Source organism: Heteronotia binoei, chromosome 2 (genome assembly GCF_032191835.1).
Source record: "Heteronotia binoei isolate CCM8104 ecotype False Entrance Well chromosome 2, APGP_CSIRO_Hbin_v1, whole genome shotgun sequence".
In the NCBI taxonomy this organism is placed as follows: Eukaryota; Metazoa; Chordata; class Lepidosauria; order Squamata; family Gekkonidae; genus Heteronotia; species Heteronotia binoei.
In genome coordinates, this window is record NC_083224.1 from 56,851,227 (window position 1) to 56,873,568 (window position 22,342).

At 40.9% G+C, this 22,342-nt stretch overlaps 1 protein-coding gene across 3 annotated transcripts in view; it reads right to left on the reverse strand.

The window, feature by feature from the left end:
- Window positions 1-22,342, reverse strand: part of PHF20 (PHD finger protein 20) — an 89,607-nt gene that overhangs the window by 16,114 nt on the left and 51,151 nt on the right. Inside the window, exons 7-12 of one of the 3 annotated variants that reach the window (XM_060231030.1) lie at window positions 10,371-10,478; window positions 7,027-7,200; window positions 6,458-6,625; window positions 5,152-5,388; window positions 3,903-4,001; window positions 3,434-3,598 (exon numbers count right to left, since the gene is read on the reverse strand). In XM_060231030.1, the coding sequence (XP_060087013.1) occupies window positions 3,434-3,598; window positions 3,903-4,001; window positions 5,152-5,388; window positions 6,458-6,625; window positions 7,027-7,200; window positions 10,371-10,478 (951 nt within the window). Of the gene's footprint in view, window positions 1-3,433; window positions 3,599-3,902; window positions 4,002-5,115; window positions 5,389-6,457; window positions 6,626-7,026; window positions 7,201-10,370; window positions 10,479-22,342 lie in introns of all 3 variants that reach the window. The other 2 variants (XM_060231029.1, XM_060231028.1) reach the window with 2 other exon arrangements.

Below are 22,342 nucleotides of genomic sequence, written 5' to 3' on the forward strand. Positions count from 1 at the left end.
CCGTCCCTCCATATTGTGTGCAGTAAGATAACCAATATTTGTGTGTTTATTAAATGATATTTTTATTGCTTAAATCAATCCAATTGGGGGGCGGAGAATATGGAAGACAGCAATATTTTTATAGGAAGTTAGTACGAAGTTATGTAACTCATTGAATGCTTGCTAAGATATGATATTATAAAGTATTCTATCATTTCCTATTAACTACAAATATCTGAAAATGTGAGTTATTTTTCAAAAATGTCTCTCAAAATTAACTTTCACATCTTCAACTATTAATCCATACAATGCAAACTTTTGTCTGAGGATCACAGATGAAGACATGATAAGAATGCCTCCTTATTCACCAAAGTGAATCCTTATAGAGCATGTCTGGATGCAGAAAACCAAGTAAAGAATTACAGCATCACCTTTAATTGTGTTCCTTCTATGACAATTTGGGTATCAGGAATGTTTCAAAAATGCATCTGTCGATTATACTATTTGCATAAAATGAAGCCCACATTTTCCCCCTGTAGACCCTACCATAATGGGTATCCTGGTGTGATGTGGGGGGGGGGGGGAGACACCTTGATTTTTATTTTTCCTTCTTATACATTCTATATAAAGGCTTCAGAGAAATGCACCTGCTTTCAGCATCTGTATGTTGTCATGTATTACTCTGCATTCTTTACAGATTGTAAAATGGCTAACTCAGTCCAGAAGCTGACCTTGAACATAGCAAGGACCAGTGCTGTTTGGAGGTGTTCAAATTCCAGCATTGTTAGCTCAAACTTAAACTGAAAAAAGACTTAAACTGCTAGGCCATTCAGATTAGACCTAGATCTGGAGGAGAAGAACAGGTTTAACGGATTTGATTTGATAGACAAGAGTGCCTGAAGAACCATGCATGGAGGTTTGTGACATTGTACAGAAGGCAGCAATCAACACCATCCCAAAGAAAAAGAAATGAAAGAAAGCAAAATGGCTGTCTGATGAGCCTTTGCAAATAGGTGAGGAAAGAAGGAAAGCAAAAAGCAAAGGTAAAAAGGAAAGATTTACCCTAATTAATGCAGATTTCCAGAGAAAAACAAGGAGAAATGAAGAGGCCTTCCTAAATGAATACTGCGAAGTAATAGAGGAAAACAATAGAATGGGAAGGACTAGAGATCTCTTCAAGAAAATTGGAGAAATCAAGGGAACATTTCATATGAAGCTGGCCATGATAAAGGACAAAAATGGTAGGGACCTAACAGATGCAGAAGAGATAAGGAAGAGGTGGCAAGAATACAGAAGAACTATATAAGAAGGATCTCAATGTCCTTGACAATCATGATGGTGTGATTGCTGAACTTAAGCCAAACATCCTAGAGTGCAAAGTCAAATGGGCCTTAGAAAGCATTACTAACAAAGCTAGCAGAGTATCCCAGCTGAGCTATTAAAAGTCCTAAAAGATGCTGCTGCTAAAGTGCTGTACTAAATATGCCTGCAAATTTGGAGAACACAACAGTGGCCACAGGATTGGGAAAGGTCTGTTTATATTCCAATCCCAAAAAGGGCAATGCCAAAGAATGTTCAAACTATTGCACAATTGCACTCATTTCACATGCTAGCAAGGTCATGCTCAAGATCCTAAAAGCTAGGCTTCAGCAGTATGTGAATACAGAACTACCAGAAGTACAAGCTGGGTTCCGAAGAGATAGAGGAACTTGAGATCAAATTGCCAATATTTGATGGATTATAGAGAAAGCAAGGGAGTACCAGAAAAACATCTACTTCTGCTTCACTGACTATGCTAAAGCCTTCGACTATGTGGATCACAACAAACTGTGGCAAGTCCTTAAAGAGATGGGAATACCAGACCACCTCACATGTCTCCTGAGAAACCTGTATAGGAGTCAAGAAGTGACAGTTAGAATCGGATATGAAACAACTGATTGATTTAGAATAGGAAAAGGAGTACAACAAGGATGCATATTGTCACCCTGCTTATTTATTTTATATGCAGAGTACATCATGCATAATGCCAACTGGGATGAAGCACAAGCCAGAATTAAGATTGCGAGAAAAAACATCAACAACCTCAGATATGCAGACAATACCACTTTAATGGCAAAAAGTGAAGAGGACCGAAAAAGCCTCTTGCTAAGGGTGAAAGAGGAGAGCGAAAAAGCTGGTTTGAAACTCAACATCAAAAAACCTAAGATCATAGTATCTGGTCCCATCACTCCTTGGCAAATAGAAGGGGAAGACATGGAAGTTATGACAGACTTCACATTCTTGGGATCTAAGATCGCTGTAGACGGTGACTGCAGCCATGAAATTAAAAGATACCTGCTCCTTGGGAGGAAAGCTATGGCAAACCTAGGTAGCATAATAAAAAAGAGAGACATCACACTGCTGACAAAAGTCTGTATAATCAAAGCAATGGTATTCCTAGTAGTAATGTACGGCTATGAGAGTTGGGCCATAAGGAAGGATGAGCACCAAAGAATTGATGCTTTCAAACTGTGGTGCTGGAGAAGACTCACGAGTCCCTTGGATGGCAAGGAGATCAAATCAGTCAATCCTAAAGGAAATCAACCTTGACTGTTCCCTGGAAGGTCAGATACTGAAACTGAAGCTAAAATACTTTGGCCACCAAATGAGAAGGGAGCGCTCACTGGAGAAAACCCTAATGCTGGGAAAGACTGAAGGTAAAAGAAGAAAGGGATGGCAAAGGATGAGATGATTAGACAGTGTTATTGATGCAATGAACATGAATTTGAATGAACTTAGGAGGATGGTAGAAGATAGAAGGGCCTGGCATGATATAGTCTATGGGGTCGTGAAGAGTCAGACTCAACTGTGTGACTGAACAACAACAATTGTTAGCTCAAATTTATTCTTCTGCTAACACACCTTTAATAAGAGAATAAAACCAGACTTTTGCCATCACAAACCCTTGGTATTGAATTTGCTCCCTGTTTGTGCCAGTGCTTTCCAGATGCTCATGAACTATGCATGCTTGCTGCCCCTTAATACATTTCTCTCCTGTCTCCCCTGTTCCAAATACCATTTTAAAAATCAAGCTCATTCCTGCATTGTCCTGGCTGTATTAAACTATCAGAGACATGGAGGAGAAAAAAATGTCTGAAAATTTTAGTATTGCACAGCTGAGGCAATCTAGAAATTTCAAAAGTAAAATAATTAAATAAAAGCCCCCAAAACTAAACAAGTAGAAGCAAAATTGCTCAAATGTACTAAAAAGAATGAATGTGTATAACTGATACAGAAATCTAGTATCTCTGAACTGGTGTATATGTCTGCAATGCAAATACATAATGTTTTATGACACTGAGCAAATACAGTTATCAACCCACTCCATCCTACACAGAAAATTTTTGCATTTCCTTTAAAAGTGTTTCCAAGTTCTTAAGAAAACTATTCCAAGTAGAAACTAAATCAGTCTCACCAGTTACTTTTGATTTGTGTTTACGGTGCCCAGTATCAGACCCATGAAGCTGTGTTGTCAAATGAGCACAAGACCGGTTTGCTGAACTGTATCTCGCTGTGGTGACTGATCTTGTAGGTGAAAGACCTTGGGAAAACTCAACATTTTCTTCACTGCCTGAATTTTCTGTAAATATTAGGAATGCATTAACACTAAGATATAAGTACAACACAAAACAGACATACAAGACTTTCTGGTTAAGGGATTGGGAGATTTGCATCTGTATCAGTCCTTTATAGCTCAGTTTCCCATGAACAGTCCCTTTAAGATTTCTAGAATACAGATTCTATTGTTAAAAAGACAAATTACAAGTGTGCATATGGCTCCAACATAACATTATGTTTTGTCACTCTTTCTTGGCCAGAAATTGGTCAGCCAAAGGAAGAAGCAAATCAACAAAACAAATCCAGTTCTTATATTATAATTTTACCTGATTTTGATTTCTTTTTCTTTTTCTTCTTTTTCTTTGACTTTGACCGTACAATATCTCTGGGTTTCTTCTCTTTGTTTTTCTCCTTTTCTTTAATAGCTACAATGAAAATCTATGTCATTTTGCTAGCTTACAGAGTGGAAAAATAATAGGTTTACATAGGAGTACATTTTATGCATGATTAGGATAAATCTAGAACAGCAATCTGCTCAATTTAATTTGATTTCAGTTTTGTCTCCAAGTACTAAATCTTTGCCCAATTCTCACACATAAATAGTTCCTACTATTCCTGCCTCTCTTTCTTCACCCTATATTTATTTACTTCATGCCATTTGTTATGAATGAAAAATCAGAAGCTGCTTTCACATTTCTTGAAGCAAAAAGGGATTTTGATTGTTTGATAGAACCACATTTTTTTAGCAGCCTTTGGTTTTGGAAGCAGCTTTTAAATTGCATTAGAATTATCCATTTGGAATCTCTTTCAAGGTTATTAATATCAGGATCCTTTTCAGTGATGATATAAATCCTAAAACAAGGCTGCCCTCTTTCAGCTTTGCTCTTTTCCCCCCTAGCAATTGAACCTTTAGATATCTATATTTGTGGAACAGATGAGGTTCAAGGCATTAAAATTAAAGGCCACTGTTACAAAGTGAGCTTATATGCAGATGATTTAGTAATATTTATTTTAAAAATTGATAAATTTAGTGAAGAATTGAAGGAAATTAAAGAGTATTTGCTAGTTTCAGGATAAAAACTAACATTTTCAAATCTGAATTACAATTATTTAATAAGGCTAGAATAGATCTAAATAAGGATAGCTGGTTATATAAAGTGTCATATCCAGAAGCGATTAGGTATCTGGGGATTTTTATACCCATGGATTTGAACTGATTCTGTGAATTTAACCTAGCTCTAATTCTCTAAGAATGATATGAACCAAGTGAAACAAAAATGGAAACTTGGAGGACTTCTGGTTCCAAATTTGCTTCTTTAATGTTATGCAGCTAAAATCCAATGGATCACTGAGCACCAAGTATTATAAAGGCTCATTCCTACCACAGGTACCAGCATCATAAGGTAAATACAGAAAAGGAAAAGATAACAAATTCACTCTCCCCTCTGGGGTGCTAGCTAAGTTCTGAACAGAGAAACAGTCAGAAGAATTAAAAGAGAAAAAACATATTTAAAAGAAGTCTGTTAGCAAAATATTTACATAAGCAACCTGATGTGGTCCGCCTTCTGTTAGAACCTTCCTGACTAGCTTTCTCTGAAGCTAAGGATCTTGTTTGAATATTTCTTGTTGCTGGACTCTGCTGTGGATCTGGTGACTTCTCAATCCCATGGAAATACTTCATGTGATAATGCAGCAGTTTTGCTTTCCTGAAGGACTTTGAACAGTCTAAGAATTTGCATCGAAATTTGGGTTCATGGTCAACTGCAACCTTTGAAATAGCAGAATCATCAGTTTTCTTAGAAGCATTGGTCACTGTAAGAATAAAAAAATGCATATTAGCAATAAAATTCATGCTATTCTTCTATGCAAACATCACTATATCAGCCCTACCTAATGTTTGCAGGTAAGACTTCACTATATCAGCCCTACCTAATGTTTGCAGGTAAGACTTCACATGTGCATTGAAACCTATAAGCTTAAGGTGGGGCCCTATCACTTCACCATTATTAGGATCTGAATGTAGATAATCAGCAGCATTTTTATTGTTCTAATGCCCAAAAACAGTTAAACCAGAAGCAATACTTTATTCAACTAGAAAATTCTAATTCACCAGGAACTAAGAACTGTCAGTAGCTTGTTACCAACAGTAATTAGCCAGATGCCTGTTTGGAAGCTCACAAGTAGGGTGACAGCAATCTCATTTGACTGTCCTCAGTACCTGGTAATTAGACATCTGCTTATTGTGTGGCATTCTGTGCACAAAGGACTTCAATCCCAGACACTGCCTTTATAGTATTTATAGGGGACTGCTAGGAGAAAGCAGAAAAGATGAATGCATAGGATCCACCCCCTCTCCATTTATGTGAGCCAAACAGAAACCAAATCCTTATTTAAAAATATCAACTGAATTTGAAACATTAACTGAAACTTACAAATTGAAGTTTGTAGCTCTTTCTTCTTTATTATGAAACCCTGTTTTCTGTGCCCCCACCTTCAGAAGTGAGGTGGGTGGTGACCAGAGACAGCATTTTCTGTGGTGGCACCCTGCCTTTGGAATGCCCTCTTCCTTGACGCTTGCCTCGGTGACAGGCTAAAACAAATCTTTTTAGCCAGGCTTTTAACTAGGGTTTTTATCTTATAAACTTTTAAATGGTTTGTTTCTGTTTAATGAACAGTTTCATGCTGCTTATTTAATTGCTTGTATTTTAACGGCTTTTAAATTGTAAACCACCTTGAATAGAACTCTGAAGTGTTGGCACAGAAATATCCTAAATAAATATAAAAAGAGGACACCTTCTCCCCCCAACCCCCCCCCCCTCCAAAATAAGAGCTCATTAAGAGTGACACAGTTAGCCTGAAATATATGCTGGTAAATCTGAACCTGTAACAGACGCCTCTGAAGACTCTTGTGATTCTGGTACAGAGGAAGACTCTTTTATATTCTCTTCCTTTAATCTGCTGTCATCTACTAAAGTCTGAGATACTTCTGAAGGTGGAGGCAACTGTTCACTAATCTTTTGGTCAGATTCAAGACATGTTTCTGATGGACCTAAAAGACAAAGATAGGATAGGATAAGGTGAAGATAACAGACATGCAACCTTCACATTACTATCTTGCTGAAATATTAGCAAAAGTGAAATGAACATCTTGTTTTCTACTTCAATAAGGCTATAAAAATACACAGGAACAAATTGATCTGAGCTTCTACTCAGCTCATGCAATTCTGAGACAAAGGAAAAGATCTGTTAGGCACTACTAGTGCTTCTACACTTCTGCATTCTGCAACCACCCATACTCAATTCCTGCAAAATCCATTAAAATCTCTTCTTATAGAGCAGTAAATTTCTCACACGATAATGCAAATCACTTTAGAACAAAAACAAAATTACATGGAGCTATGTAATCACATAAACCATTAAGAAAAATCACTTATACTGTAAACTATTTACCTTCACTTGTGTCTTTTGGGCTTGATTCTGCATCTTTTAGGACTTCAACTTCATCTAGTTGTGCTATTACAATGTCAGTATCTAAAGCCTCTTGATTACTACTTGTAGAATGTCTTGACCGCCTCTTTATGGAATCTTTTTCACTGTCTGGAGAATTTTTCAATTTTTCTTGTGCTAAAAGTCATTTTAAGTGTATATTTAATAAGTAAACTGAATAAGCAGATTTTAATAAGTACATCAACATGTAAGCGCTTTGAACTACCACATTCTTTGTTCAATCCCCCCAAAAGTAGCTCTTACTTATATTTATCTATATTGATAGATAGATAGATAGATAGATAGATAGATAGATAGATAGATAGATAGATAGATAGATAGATAGATAGATAGATAGATTTATTGTCATTGTTCTCAAAAAAGAAAATGAGAGCAACGAAATGAGGTGCTCTTCCACAAACATACCAACACATCAACACCCACAAAAGGACATATACATAGAACATTTAAATGCATCTAAAAACATAACCATTCATAACCCTGCATTTAGCTTAACCACGGCACTTGGATAGAAGCTGCCCTTGAATCTATTTGTCTTTGCCTTCAACACTCTATATCGCCTACCTGACGGTAAGATCTCAAATCGCAAGTGGCCCGGATGTGAAGGGTCCCTTAAGATCATTTGTATCTTCCTTCTACATCCCATATCATACAGATCCACCAATGAGGGGAGAGAACATCCACAAATCTTCTGTGCTCTCACCATCACTCTTTGGAGCACCCTTCTCTCTGCTTCCGTGCAGCTCCCAAAGCACACGCAGAGGCAATAAGATAAAATGCTCTCAATGGAACTACGATAAAAGGCAACCAGCAGACTCCCTGACAGTTGTTGTGATCTTAAGAGTCTTAAATAGTATAGTCGTTGCTGGGCCTTTTTCTCTAGAGCTAAAGTATTTGCTCCCCATGTTAGATCCTGTTTCATAGTAATTCCCAAAAACTTCCATTCTGTCACCTGTTCTACCATAACCCCATCAATAAACAACGGCTGAATGTCCAGACTACTCTTCCTATAATCCACTATAATTTCCTTCGTCTTATTTACATTAAAAATAAGATTATTTGCTTTACTCCAGAGGGACAGCTGATGAACTTCCCTCCTATACGCAGACTCATCATTCTCAGAGATGAACCCCACTAACGTTGTATCATCTGCATACTTAATGATTTTATTGCTCAGACTACTAGAAACACAATCAGACGTGTAAATAGTGAAAAGAAGTGGACTCAAGACACATCCCTGGGGAGTGCCAATGTTTAAGATCTTCACGGAAGAAGTATATCCGTCCATTTTAACCCTTTGTGAACGACCTGATAAAAAGTTCAAAATCCACTCACATATAGAGTCCGACAGCTTCAAATCCTTATTTATGATCAGTGTTCGCTCTAAACTGAGTTAGCGTGAGCTAGCTCACAGATTTTTAGCCTCCAGCTCGCACATTTTTGTCTTAGCTCAGGAAGGATGACCCCAGAGCACACTAATTTATGCAGTAGCTCAATAATGCCAGTAGCTCACAAAGTTGAATTTCTGCTCACAAGACTCTACAGCTTAGAGGGAACATTGTTTATGTGTCACATATTTCTACCCCCAATGGTATAATAGTATTACCCAACCTGCTGCTTACACTGATACCTGAAGAGCTTAAATGACTGGTTATCTTCATTGTAATGAAAGCAATGATACCAAAAAGCTTGTCTTTTGAAACAGGCCCTTTCTTTTATAAGGACTGTATGAACATGTGCATATATATATATATAATGAGAGCCCTCATTAAAAAGATATTAAAATATGTGAAGCTGACTTATACAGGCAGAAGCCTTGTATACTGCCTACTTCCTGATCCCTTTGAATTGAAGATACTGGCAGATGGTCTGCCACTTACCCATAACCCCTCCCTAGAATCATGGGGATACACATGGAAATGTTACCCAAGAGAAGAAGAGACTTTGCATAAGGAAAAGATTTCAGGGTATTTTTCATATTGCTTATCTAAATTACCAGCGTATGTGATTTAACTCTATGAAATAATTATGTATTTTAACAGTACCTATTGTTCATCAGTATGACCCAGTACATTCCCGAACATTCTTCATGTTTGTCATGCATAACACACTGGTTCTTGCCTTGCTCTTTCCTCTTGCTACTCACAAGCAATAGATATTTATTTACCAACCTCCTTCTTTCTGCTCTTTTAGCATACTGCTTAGCACTAACTGCCTATTGTTATTATTTATTTATTTTATTCAATTTATAGCCTGAGCAGGCTCAAGGTGGGTTACTTTAAAAATTCATACAAACAATTAAAAACATGTTAAAATTATCATATATACAGCTAAAATGACACATTAGTATTAAAACCAATTTACAAACCCTGCCTCAACAGCTCCATCAGATCCTGGGCTCACTGAAAAAGAAATAGAAGCAGGGAGGCCTAATAGCAGGTGACACCCACTGCCTCAACTAAAGGCATTTTTGAATTTATTTTTGAAAGTATATATCTCACTGTCAAACATGAGTGATGGTGGACATACAGTCCTTGAATATTATAGCATTAGAAGCTGGCCAGCTGCTAGTCAATCACTGAATCAAAAGAATTAAATGGATTGTAACTGCTTGCTGCAAAAGCTTATCATTGTGCGAACAAGTTTGAGCACAGACGGGGGGCTGGTATAGTGGCTGCTATATCTTCATGTAACACATATTAATGAAGTGTTTACATATGTTCACACAAAACATTAATAAGTTAATAAAGCATATTCACCAACATTATTGTGACATCTGTAAAACTGGGGGAGGGGGAGGCCGCTCAAAATGCCTGAGTCAACCCTCAAAATGCTGGGCTTCTGCTCACAGGATTTAATAATATTTATCAATATATTTGTAATTATTTCCCCTTTTTTGTAGTGCTGCTGTTTTACCGCTGTTCCTAGTTTTTTCCCGTCAAATATCTGACACATAACCAATGGAGAAATGTCATTAAATGGCCAAAGTGAAAAGTGAGGAACACTTTAAAGCAACATACAAAATTCAAAAGGAAAAGGCCCTTCAGCTTACAGTACATATCCACTTTCATTTACCCCTGTATGTTAATATTATTTGACACTGACCAAAAGAAAAGCAAAGTACTAAGAGGCAAATGCTATTCAAAAGCAGGCTGCAGCTATCAGACCCAGTCAATCTGTCTCTCTAAAATTAAAAATCCAGTAATGTTATACACAGCTTACTCTACTGTATTTTCTATTCTGTTTACTTAAATAGGCCTCATGTTATTAAGAGTGAAAATACTCACACATATTCTTTTGGAGCCGGGGACGTTTTGAAGGGACGTCTCCTCCTTTAGGTATTTTCCGCCTTCTTAATTCTAAAGTTATTGGCTGTAATGTTTGAGAGCCTTGCTCTAAATATGTAAACAAAGCAAGGAAAAACCATTGTAAATATAACAAGAAAAAAAGTATCCAACCTTCTGTCTTTTTAAAAAATTTCCTGATGACTTATAAAAGCTTTATGGATCTGAGTCTGCTCGCAGAGAGGGCAGGATGGAAATTTAAGGTAGATAAATAAATAGGAATCCCTTTAATTTTAACTTCTTTTTTTGGAAACAAATTGACCAACTGTACTACAGATATTACAAATGGGGATGATATACCTGTACCATAATTATCTGTTCATTAAACTGTAAAAAAGTAGTTGTACATACCAGAAATAAAAGATTAGTGGTGTCCCTGGTTCTAACAAGAGATAGTAACAAACATGAAAATCCATTTTAACTAGCAGGTATGTCTGTTCACTTCTGTGTATGTGAGCTTTTCTGAAGACATTTAAACAACAGCCATTGAAGCTGACATTACTGAAGGAAGAAACTTATGAGGAGGATAAATTGAACAAATTACAGTATGGAGTTTCAGGGTATTTATTACAGCAGACCACATTTTATTTACATTACTTACTGTTGGCAACATAAAGTGTGTGTGAAGAGTGAGATAAAAACAGCCTAAGTAACTTAAAAATAAGCACGACCTTGACAGTGGGGGAGAAACAATGATTCAGTGATGGATCACATTCTGCAGGCAGAAGTCCTAGAGACGTGAAGGTTTGGGGGGGGGACAGGAAAAAATGGGGGAGGCAGTTTTCTCCCAAGGTTTCCGCCCCCCCTTTTCAATGGAAAAACTGGAAATTTAGGGGGTACTGGGGGGGAGGGAAGCTCTTATGAAATATATTCTTTTTGCGTGAACGAAATGCTTTTAAAAACAAGGTGGGCATGCTTTAGACATAGACAGCTTTTAATTCCAAGATACATTTCTGCACCTAAAAGGATATTTTATCTTTATGAGGGAGGATGCAGGGCTTTCATTGCTTCTGAGCTGTTGCATATCTTCTGTTGTCTTTTTGACTTAGGGTTTTTCTGCATTCTCATTTTACTCGCTGGTAAATTCCATTTCTGCAGGAGATATACTGGAAATAAACCTGTGTGATATTGAATCACCCACCAGGAGGAAACACATGTGAAAGAGAAAAAGAAACCTTGAAGAAACAGAAAACTACCAGCAAGTAAAACAGAAAAAACTATGATGGGGTAAAAAGTAGCTTACTGCCTTGCTTTGCAGGAGGAACCAGAAAAGATCAGGAGATGGGACAACAATTAAATCGATGCCCAGGAGAAAAATGAAAGTTTCATTGAGAGCTCAACTCTTTCTAACCAATAAGCAAAATTTAAGGTACATGTGCTAAGATATCATAGGGTGCCTTAGCTTGCAGTTTTCTCTCAAGTATTAGGTATATTCACAGTTTTGCTTGTACAAAACTAAGGAATTTTTAACTTTCAAATTCCACAAATACATCTGTAGAGAAACCCACACTTCCCACAAGTTTTAAAAGCATGCCCCCCCCCTCCCCGGAAGTGTCAGGGAATAGTTCAATGGCCTGCTAGATTACATCTATATATATACTAATGGCCTTGGTAGGAAAGCTAATTAAGGAATTTGGTCCTAAGAGGTCACCAAGTGATTCTTAAAGATTTCCTAGAATGCCTTCCAGGATGCACCTGCGACCTGGGTGGACCGGGTCAAGAGGGTGGAGGGAGTGATGTGAATTGGGTAGGGACAGGGGGTTAAGAAAACTTCCTTGCAAGGGAAAGTTGTTCTCTTTTTCCTTGGGATGCTGAGGATGCTGTGCTCTGATCTATAAGGAGGCAGCCATCTTCTTCTGACCATGCAGTCTCCCAGGTAATAGGACAAAGATAGGAACCTTGTAATTCTTTAAGATTATCAGTGCCTGCCCTATTTCTTTTTTTATAACTTAAAGTTTATTATTTTATCATAACAACAAATATTGTATACCTTACAATCATACGTTGTTTATACAAAATTAGTTCTCCGTAGTTGTTGCATGTACAATAGTTGAATAATATTTCTAGGTATACATCTATATACTAAACAATCAACACATTCCCAAAAGCTCGTACACATACACACCCACACACACATACAAAAAAAAAGGGGGGGGAGGGGATGGGGGGGAGGGAGGGAAGAAGAAAGGGGCAGGAAGGGAGGGGACTAACCCTTCTCTTACAGATAGGTTAAATACCCATTATGCTCAAACTCAGTAACAACGTGCCTGTCAGTATAAAATAAAATTCAAGTATTTCTTTGAGTGCCTGCCCTATTTCAACATCAGTTAGGGTATGTCTAGAACAGGGAAAGGGGACTGCATTTATGAACAATTTTCTTTTGAAATCAATTTTCTTTTGAAATTGATCCAGTGCTGTGCTTAAGGATACTTTTCATTTTTATTTTTTACTTTGGCAGTTGGTTCTCAGTCTCTGGACCATTGCGGGGGTGTCAAACTAATTTGCTATGAGGGCTGGATCTGACATAAATGAGACCTTATCGGGCCAGGTCATGTCAGGCCGGGCCATGTGTGTATCTATTTAAAACTAGGTAGCACAGATATAAATTTTTTAAGGACATAGACATGACTGAAGATTTAAATAAAACAACCACCTTAAAATAAAACATGCTTAAAACATTAGGACTCGTTGGTCTTAAAGGTGCTTTCTTTGTATTTCTCCCATGGGATCCAGGGAACTGGGCTAAGGAAGCTCTGGATCTTTCCTTGCTTCCTCAAGGGACCAGGAGGGTGAGAAGCCTCAGCCAATGGTGAAAATTGAGGTTTTGCTCTGTAGCTCCTGTGTGATTGAGCAAGCCTTGCAAAGCAAGCTGAGATGCAAAAGGAAGCAAGAGAAAGGGAGAAGGAAGCAGACAAGAGCCCCTGGGAGGAGAAGGAGGAGGAGAAGACTGCAGATTTATACCCCGCCCTTCTCTCTGAATTAGAGACTCAGAGCAGCTTACAATCTCCTATATCTTCTTCCCCCACAACAAAAACCTTGTGAGGTGGGTGGAGCTGAGAGGGCTCTCACAGCAGCTGCCCTTTCAAGGACAACTTCTGTGATAACTATGGCTAACCCAAAGCCATTCCAGCAACTGAAGTGGAGGACACACTAGTGCAAGTGGGTCTCCCAGGTTGGAAGGAAAGAAGTCTGTGTACACATGACTATTTTTCAGGGGAGCCCCAAAGTTGTAATTGGTCCCCATGAAAACCAGGCTCTGGGTAACAGAGGACATCGATGAGGGGCCTCAGGGGACCTATAAGCCCTGATCCTCCTGGCATGGACTGCCCCCCTCCAAAGGCAGGTGGTGACAGCGAGTTGACCTAATGGAAGGAAGAAGTAACCCCCTCCAGGAGTTAGCAGCAACATGGAGGGGTGGGCAAAGCAAGGTCTGCAAGTTAAAGCAGGCCTGTTCCATTAAAATATCAAAATTTGCAATTCTATAGGTTAAGTAAGTTATAAATGATCCATTTTATGTTGTCAAAGCAGCAGAATTAGTTTAGGTTTGATAGGACAGTAAGTATTGCATATATTTCACTTATCCTCCCTCTCCCCACCCCCCACCAAAAAAGGGTCCCAACTGGAGACTGGCAACTCGAGGCCTGGCAGCAACCCATGAGTGACTTGATACCACCTGGCTTGCATGTCTCAATTCGACCTTGCTGCTTGCTACTGTTCAACAGCAGCCATCCTATGAAAGCCTCTGTGATGTAGCAATTAAAGTAGGGGTATCAAACATACAGCCCAGGGTCCAGAACCGGCTTGTCCAAGGCTCTTACTCGGCCTGCAAGTAACTAGTGCAAGAGAGTGTAGGCAGGAGGCTGCTTTGGGGGGGTGGGAGCAGGAGGGTGGTACACATGGTGAAGTGTGTGTGGCCAACACTGTCAAGATATGAAATGAAATGGCTAGGGGGCAGGTATGGTATCCCTTGGAAAAAACCTAGTCGTATATTAAATATAATTATTGGGGGGTTTCGGAATTTCCCAGTAAATCAATTGCTTTTACTCCTAAGAATCAATTGCTTTTTGTTTGTATTTTGGGTTAATTTGGTTTGTTTGTGTCCTTTATAAAGTTTATATCTCCAGCATCTGCCATTATGTCTCTATGGCACACGTGGCCCAGCTCAACGGATCTGGCCCTCATAACAAATGAGTTCAACACCTCTAAGTTAGAGCTTCAGAATAGTGTTTGTAAGACCAGGTTCAAATCCCCATCTTGTTGTAGGACAGGGGTGTCAAACATGCAGCCCACAGGCCAAACTGGCCTGCCCAGGGCTTCAATCAGGCCCCCGGGGCTCTCTTCAATCAGACCCTTCCCCTGCGAAGTTCCAAGGCTGCCAACAATTTAATTTAATTTATTTATTGATTGATTGATTGATTGATTTGTATCCCGCCCTTCCCACAAGTGGCTCAGGGCGGCTTCCAGAAATTAGTCAAACATACAATTAAACAATATAAATATATAAGCAATTAAACATTTAAAACAATTAAAACCTTAAAAACCAGTAAACATTCCAATTACATATAGAACAGACGTCAAGCAAGCTACATTGAGTTCTCATCTTAGCTAGGTGTAGGCTAGCCGGAAGAGGGTCGTCTTACAGGCCCTGCGGAACTGAACAAGGTCCCGCAGGGCCCTCACCTCTTCCGGCAGCTGATTCCACCATGTAGGGGCCATAACGGAGAAAGCCCTTTCTCTGGTGGATTTCAAGCGGGCTTCTTTTGGCCCAGGAATAGTGAGGAGATTTTGTGTTCCCGACCTCAGTACTCTCTGGGGAACATGTGGGGAGAGACAGTCCTTCAGGTAGGCAGGTCCCAGGCCATATAGGGCTTTAAAGGTAATAACCAGCACCTTGTACCGGACTCGGTATATCACTGGAAGCCAGTGCAGAGTCCGAAGACCCGGCCGAATGTGTCCCCACTTTGGGAGACCCAATAACAGCCGGGCCGCGGCATTCTGCACCAGCTGCAATTTCCGAGTTCGGGACAGGGGCAGCCCCATGTAGAGGGCATTACAGTAGTCCATCCTCGAGGTGACCGTGGCATGGATCACTGTTGCTAGGTCGTTGCGCTCCAGGAAGGGGGCCAGCTGCCTTGCCCGCCTAAGATGAAAAAATGCGGACTTGGCAGCGGCTGCTATCTGAGCCTCCATCTTTAGAGAAGGCTCCAATAGCACCCCCAAGCTCCTGACCCTGTCCGCCGCCGTCAGCGGCGCACCGTCAAAAACTGGAAGGGGGATTCCCCCTCCCGGGCCGCGGCGACCCAAGCAAAGGACCTCTGTCTTCGCAGGATTTAGCTTCAGCCCACTCAGTCTGAGCCACTCAGCCACGGCCTGTAGTGCCCGATCAAGATTTTCCAGGGCGCAGACCGGCCAGCCGTCCATCAGTAGACAGAGCTGGGTGTCATCAGCGAACTGGTGACACCCTAGCCCGTACCTTCAGGCAATCTGGGCAAGAGGCCGCATGTAGATGTTAAATAACATCGGGGAGAGAACCGCCCCTTGGGGCACACCACAGTTGAGTGTGCACCTCCGGGATAGCTCTCCCCCAATTGCGACCCTTTGTCCCCGACCTTCCAGGAAAGAGGAAAGCCACTGTAAGGCCAACCCCTGAATCCCCGCGTCGGCGAGGTGGCACGTCAGTAGCCGATGGTCGACCATGTCGAACGCAGCCGACAGGTCTAACAACATCAGCACCGCCGAGCCACCCCGATCCAGATGCCGTTGAAGGTCATCCACTAGGGCAACCAACACTGTCTCCGTCCCATGTCCTGGGCGAAAGCCGGACTGAAATGGGTCAAGGACGGAAGCGTCCTCCAGGAAAGTCTTTAACTGCGTCGCCACTGCCCTCTCAATAAGTTTACCCAAAAAGGGCAAATTTGAGACCGGCCGATAGTGTGCCAATTGGGCCAGATCTAAAGATGGTTTTTTTAGGAGGGGACGGACCACAGCCTCTTTGAGCGGCGTTGGAAAATGCCCTTCCGTCAGGGATCTATTTATGATATCCCGTACAGGATATCTGAGATCCCTCTGGCAGGATTTAATAAGCCAGGAAGGGCAAGGGTCCAATTTACAAGTTGTTGGGCGAGCAGATAAGAGAATCCTGTCAACTTCCTCCAGGCTGAGGGGGCTAAAGCCATCCAGAGTATAATCCGAAGACAGGCTCGGGGCCTCGGTTTCGCTAACTGTCTCTAAACTGGCAGGGGGGTTGGGGCGGAGTGACGCGATTTTATCCGCAAAAAATTTCGCAAAAGCCTCACAGCCTATTTCCAATTCAATAGAATTTGGTCTGCCTTGCAGCAGCGTTGTAAGTCCTCTAATTATATCGAACAGTTGTGCCGGGCGCAAAGTTGCGGACGCAATCTTAGCCGCAAAGAATAATTTCTTTGCGGATTTGATTGCCATCTCATAGGCCTTCAAACTCTCTCTATAAGATGTTCGGGTCACTTCGATTCGAGTACGCCGCCATTGCCTCTCCAGTCGTTCCCAGCTCCCAGCTCCTTCTGTCTTCTCTTTACAGAGGCTAAAGCTGAAAGCAAAGCTGCAAAGAAAATGCGGAATGGATTTTCTTTTCAGGCTTTTGGGCAGAGCAGTCATGAACAGAAAATTCACTCCACGTTTTCCTTGCAATTTTGTCTATGTGTTTCAATGGAGAGGAACTTCCCAGCATTCCTAAGGCCAGCTGAAGCTTCCTGGAGTTGTGCAGTTCCAAACCAAATGTTGACGCTTTGAGCCAGCTTTATCTCTTCTCAATGGAGTGCAAACTAGTGCCTACTGAGTACTCTAACTTTGGGAACCCACAACCAAATGGGGATATTACACTGGAGAGCCATTGCTAATCTGAGTACATAAGAACATAGGAGAAGCCATGTTGGATCAGGCCAACGGCCCGTCCAGTCCAGTACTGTGTCATACAGAGGCCAAAAAACCCAAGTGCCATCAAGAGGTCCACCAGTAGGGCCAAGACACTAGAGAAGCCCTCCCACTGTGCCCCCCAAGCACCACGAATACAGAGCATCACTTGCCCCAGAGAGTTCCAACAATAAGCTGTGGCTAACAGACACTGATGGACCTCTGTTCCATATGTTTATCCAATCCCCTCCTGAAGCTTGCTATGCTTGTAGCCGCCACCACCTCCTGTGGCAGTGAATTCCATGTATTAATCACTCTTTGGGTGAAGAAGTACTTCCTTTTATCTGTTCTAACCCGACTGCTCAGCAATTTCATTGAATGTCCATGAGTTCTTGTATTGTGAGAAAGGGAGAAAAAGTACTTATTTCTATACCTCCTCTATCCCATGCATAATCTTGTAAACCTTTATCATGTCACCTCTCAGTCAACATTTCATAGGGAAAGTGTTCCAACCCTTAAATCCAAATACCTTTATTGGCATAGAAATAAAAAGTACAGCATAGCAAATTTACATGGTGTATCAGCTATAAAAACCAGTCAAACATCAAGAAGGGGAGCTAGTCTTTTGCTCCCTGATTGTTATGGCAGCCAAAAGGTACTCTGCAACCAGGCTTATGATATGGGAACATTGGTCAGACAGTAGAAAAAAAACTAATTGCTTCAGGTAATCCATAAAAATTAGACAGAATAGGTTTCTCCCAATCTGAGAAAACTTACTGTGGACTTTTTAGTGGGTGAGAGCTTGGACAGTGACCATTTTCCATTGATTACCTTACTAAAATTTGAGGCTGTTAGCCATTCATCTCTGGGTCCTGTCGATATGCCTGCCCCTCCAAGAGTCAGATGGACAGAGACAGTTCGAGAAAGCATTAACTTGTTGCTCCAAACAAATAAATTAATGGAATTAAATCAGCAACTGGCTGAAGCTGCAGACCATTCTGAGGCCCTTCAAATTTATAGCAATATAACTTCTGCTATAATTAACTTTTATAAACAGCAATGGACTGCTAAATCCAGTCCCACTGTTCGGAAGACAGACCCATGGTATGATAAGGAATGCCAAAAACTGAAACGCCAACTGCGTGCAGTATATTGCAATTATCATAACAGCCTCACTGCTAATATCCCCCTGAGCTACTTCGAACTGAAAAATAAGCTTAAAGATACAGTGGCTCATAAGAAAAGACAACTATCTATTAAGAACTGGGATTTACTTATTAGTGCCTCTACTGCCTCTAACAGTAAGCTTTTCTGGTCATTAGTTACTGGTGCTTCTGATGTGAAGAGCCACTGTTCTAGACATTCTATTCCTACTGAGGTCTGGATAGACCATTTCCACCATTTATTTTTTGACCCTCTGACCATTGTATCTGATCAGCAAGAACAAATCCCCCCTGATCTACCTGAATGGCCCCTCGTTAGTCCTAATGAGATTAATAATCTAATCAATCATTTGAAGGCAGGGAACAATACAAACAATTCTGACTGGTGGGCTTCCCCTCTGGCGACTCTCTTCACAGTGATCGATAAAACAGGGACCATGATTGATAAAACAGGGACCATGCCTGGATCATGGTCAAATTCCCACAAGCACCAGAGAACTATCGCCCAATTAGTCTGCTTGACATAGCAGGCAAATTATATGCGAGACACCTGGAAAAACTCACTTCATGGATGAAATAGCAAAATCTCCCAAGTAGGAAACAGATCAGATTTTGTCCTGGCAAGTCTACAATGGACCACTGTATAATTCTTAACCATCTGATAGAGAAATACAGTGGTAGAGGGAGAAGAAGACTGTTTGCGGCCTTCCTTGATTTAAAAGGGGCATTTGACTCTACTCCCAGGGATCTTCTCTGGAACAAAATGGACATCATGAGTCTGGATAAACGCCTACTTTTTCTTATTCGTAAAATGTATTCCCTTAATAGTTGTCAAGTGTGATATTACGACCTAGGTGCATTAATTTCAAAGATCATATTCCAATCAGGGAGTCAAACAGAGCTGTATTCTAGCCCCCTATTTGTTTAATTTATTCCTGAATGATCTGGCTCCCTCTCTAAATGCTATTGATGGTCACTCCCCTAAACTTGGGCCATCCGTTATCCATTTATTGCTCTATGCCGACGATGCAGTTGTACTGTCACGTTCGCAGAAGGGCCTCAAGTGCCTGTTACTCGCTTTTACTTCATACTGCGAGACAAATTTTCTGTCTATTAACTATGTAAAATCCAAAATGTTAGTAGTTTCAAAGTCCTGGAAACCACAAAGCTGGTGCCTCAAGGGAAATAATATTGAACAAGTGAAATCTTTCAAATACTTGGGGGGTTTTTTCTAATATAATCATAACTGGACAGTACAACACAAGCAAGCAGTCATCTCAGCAAGGTGGTGGTTAGCTTTTTTTACAAGAACGGCAACCAATCTGACCCAGCTGCCATTCATGTTTTTTTTTTTTAAATTTCAAATGATTTTATTAATGAAAATTCTGAAAATGAACATATCATAGATAAGTATAAAAGTTACATACATTAATAAAAATAACCAATACAATAACACACATTAAACATAGAAAATAAAGGAGAAAAACCAATAGTAGGCTTACATAGTTAAATATATTAAAGTAAATTATAGCCACAAAAAATCTTTATATAATTTAGATTTGTTGTAAGAATTAATATAAAATGGATCACTATCAATTTTTTCTAAGATAGGGAACCAGGTCGCTATGTACTTGGAATAAGCCTGGTAGGGGTCGATAGTGTCTAATGTCGCCTGGATTTTGTCCATTGCTATATGGTCCCAAATTTTCAGGAGCCAGGTATCAAGGGACAAGTTGTTAGCGTTTTTCCAAGATTGGGCTACCGTTGTTTTTGCAGCTGTTAAAAGTTTGGCAATTAGAGATCTTTTCGAAGGTGACAATTTAGAACTGGGCCAATGATTAAGAAGTATCACAGTGGGGTCTTCAGGAATTATGGTATCCAATAAAGTTGAAAGGTGAGAGCAGATTGCAGTCCAAAAGGGTCTTATTTTGGGGCAATCCCACCAGCAATGAATGTAGGAGGCTTTGAGACCACAGTCTCTCCAACAATCAGGGGAGTTCGAGGTCCTGTTTTTAATGCTAGAACAGTTTCTCAGTTGTTATATGGGATCCCCATTTGGGTTTGCACCCTCAATTTCCAACTTGAGCCAATTCAGGCAGCATTTTCCCACCATATTTTAGGGGTCCCCAACTGTGTCAGCTATGCTGCAATGTGCCTAGAGACTGGAACCCATTTGATTGAGACCAGGGCATGGCTACTAACTATAAAGTTTTGGCTACGTCTACACTTTAGGGCAGACCCTGCTAGTTGTATCTATATGATGCTAGTGGATTCCTTCATTTCCACTTGGTATAGTCAGATACAGAAGAAAATACATTCCATAGGTATTCCCTTGGACAACCTCTGTATGCTAAGTGAAACGCAGGCATTCAGAATCCTGAAACAGAGGATCTTAGATATTGAGAAACAGTCCCTTTGTTATTCTGGACATAAAGTTTGTTCCCCTTTAGCATTTGGTATCTTCCTAGATCATGGGCTGCCTGCTGCCTACCTTTCCCAGATTACTTCAACCCAGTTACGCCACTCTTTTATGTTAGCAAGACTCGATGTTCTACCCTCAGCGATACTGTCTGGGAGGTTTGCCAACATCCCTTATCAGGATAGAGTTTGCCCATGTAATAGAAGGCACCTTGAAACGGTCACCCATGTCTTACTTTATTGTGATTTTTATGGGGAAGTGCGGGACTGCATAATCAAATCCTTTAATCATTCTAGTTGCCCTTGTCTACACTTTTTCCAATGCTATAATATCTTTTTTGAGGTGTGGTGACCAGAGTTGTACATAGTATTCCAAATGAAGCCGCACCATCGATTTGTACAGGGGCATTATGATACTGGCTGATTTGTTTTCAATTCCCAGCATGGCATTGGCCTTTTTTATTGCTATCACACACTGTCTTGATATTTTCAATGCGTTATCTACCATGACCCCAAGATCTCACTCTTGGTCAGTCTCCGCCAGTTCACACCCCATCAATTTGTATTTATAGTTAGGATTTTTGGCCCCAATGTGCATTACTTTGCACTTGGCCACGTTGAACCTCATTTGCCACATTGATGCCCACTCGCCCAGCCTTGACAGATCCCTTTGGAGTGCCTCACAATCCTCTCTGGTCCTCACCACCCTGAACAATTTAGTGTCATCCGCACACTTAGCCACTTCTCTGCTTACTCCCAACTTCAAATCATTAATGAACAAATTAAAAAGCACTGGACCCAGTACTGAGTCCTGTGGGGGTGGGGGAGAGAGAAGCTTGCAATGCCTTGCTATTTCATGTTTCCCCAGTAACACACACTGGGAGCTGCTCCGGGCTTGGCCGTGGTGGACACCGATTTGTACAGGGAGGACACCAATTGTACATGGTGGACACAGATTTGCATGCTGGGAGCTACTCCAGGCTCGGCAGACATCAGAAGTCACTTGGGACCCAGCTATGGCAGCAGCACACATCAGGAGCTGCACCAGGCTCAGCTGTGGTATCAACAGCTGTGGTATCAACAGATGCCAGGAGCTCCTTGTGGCCCAGCTGCAGCAGACACTAGAAGCCACTGCAGGCTTGGAGTGGGTCCCAGACACTGCTGTCATGGCTGGGCTCCAAGATGAGCAGTTGGGCCTGGATGCACCAGCATATCAATAGAGAGGGAGATGGAATTCCCCCCTGTAAGTTTTGCAGCCCCCCTCTCAGTATACTTTAACAGTGAAGTGGACACTTATATTCAAAGATTGGAGCAGTGAAAGAACAAGACATTAGCCACACTGTATTGTTGGAGCTGTCTGGGGCAAGTAATGCTCTGTATTCCTGATGCTTGGAAGGGGCAACAGTGTGAGGGCTTCTAGTGTCCTGGCCCCACTGATGGACCTCC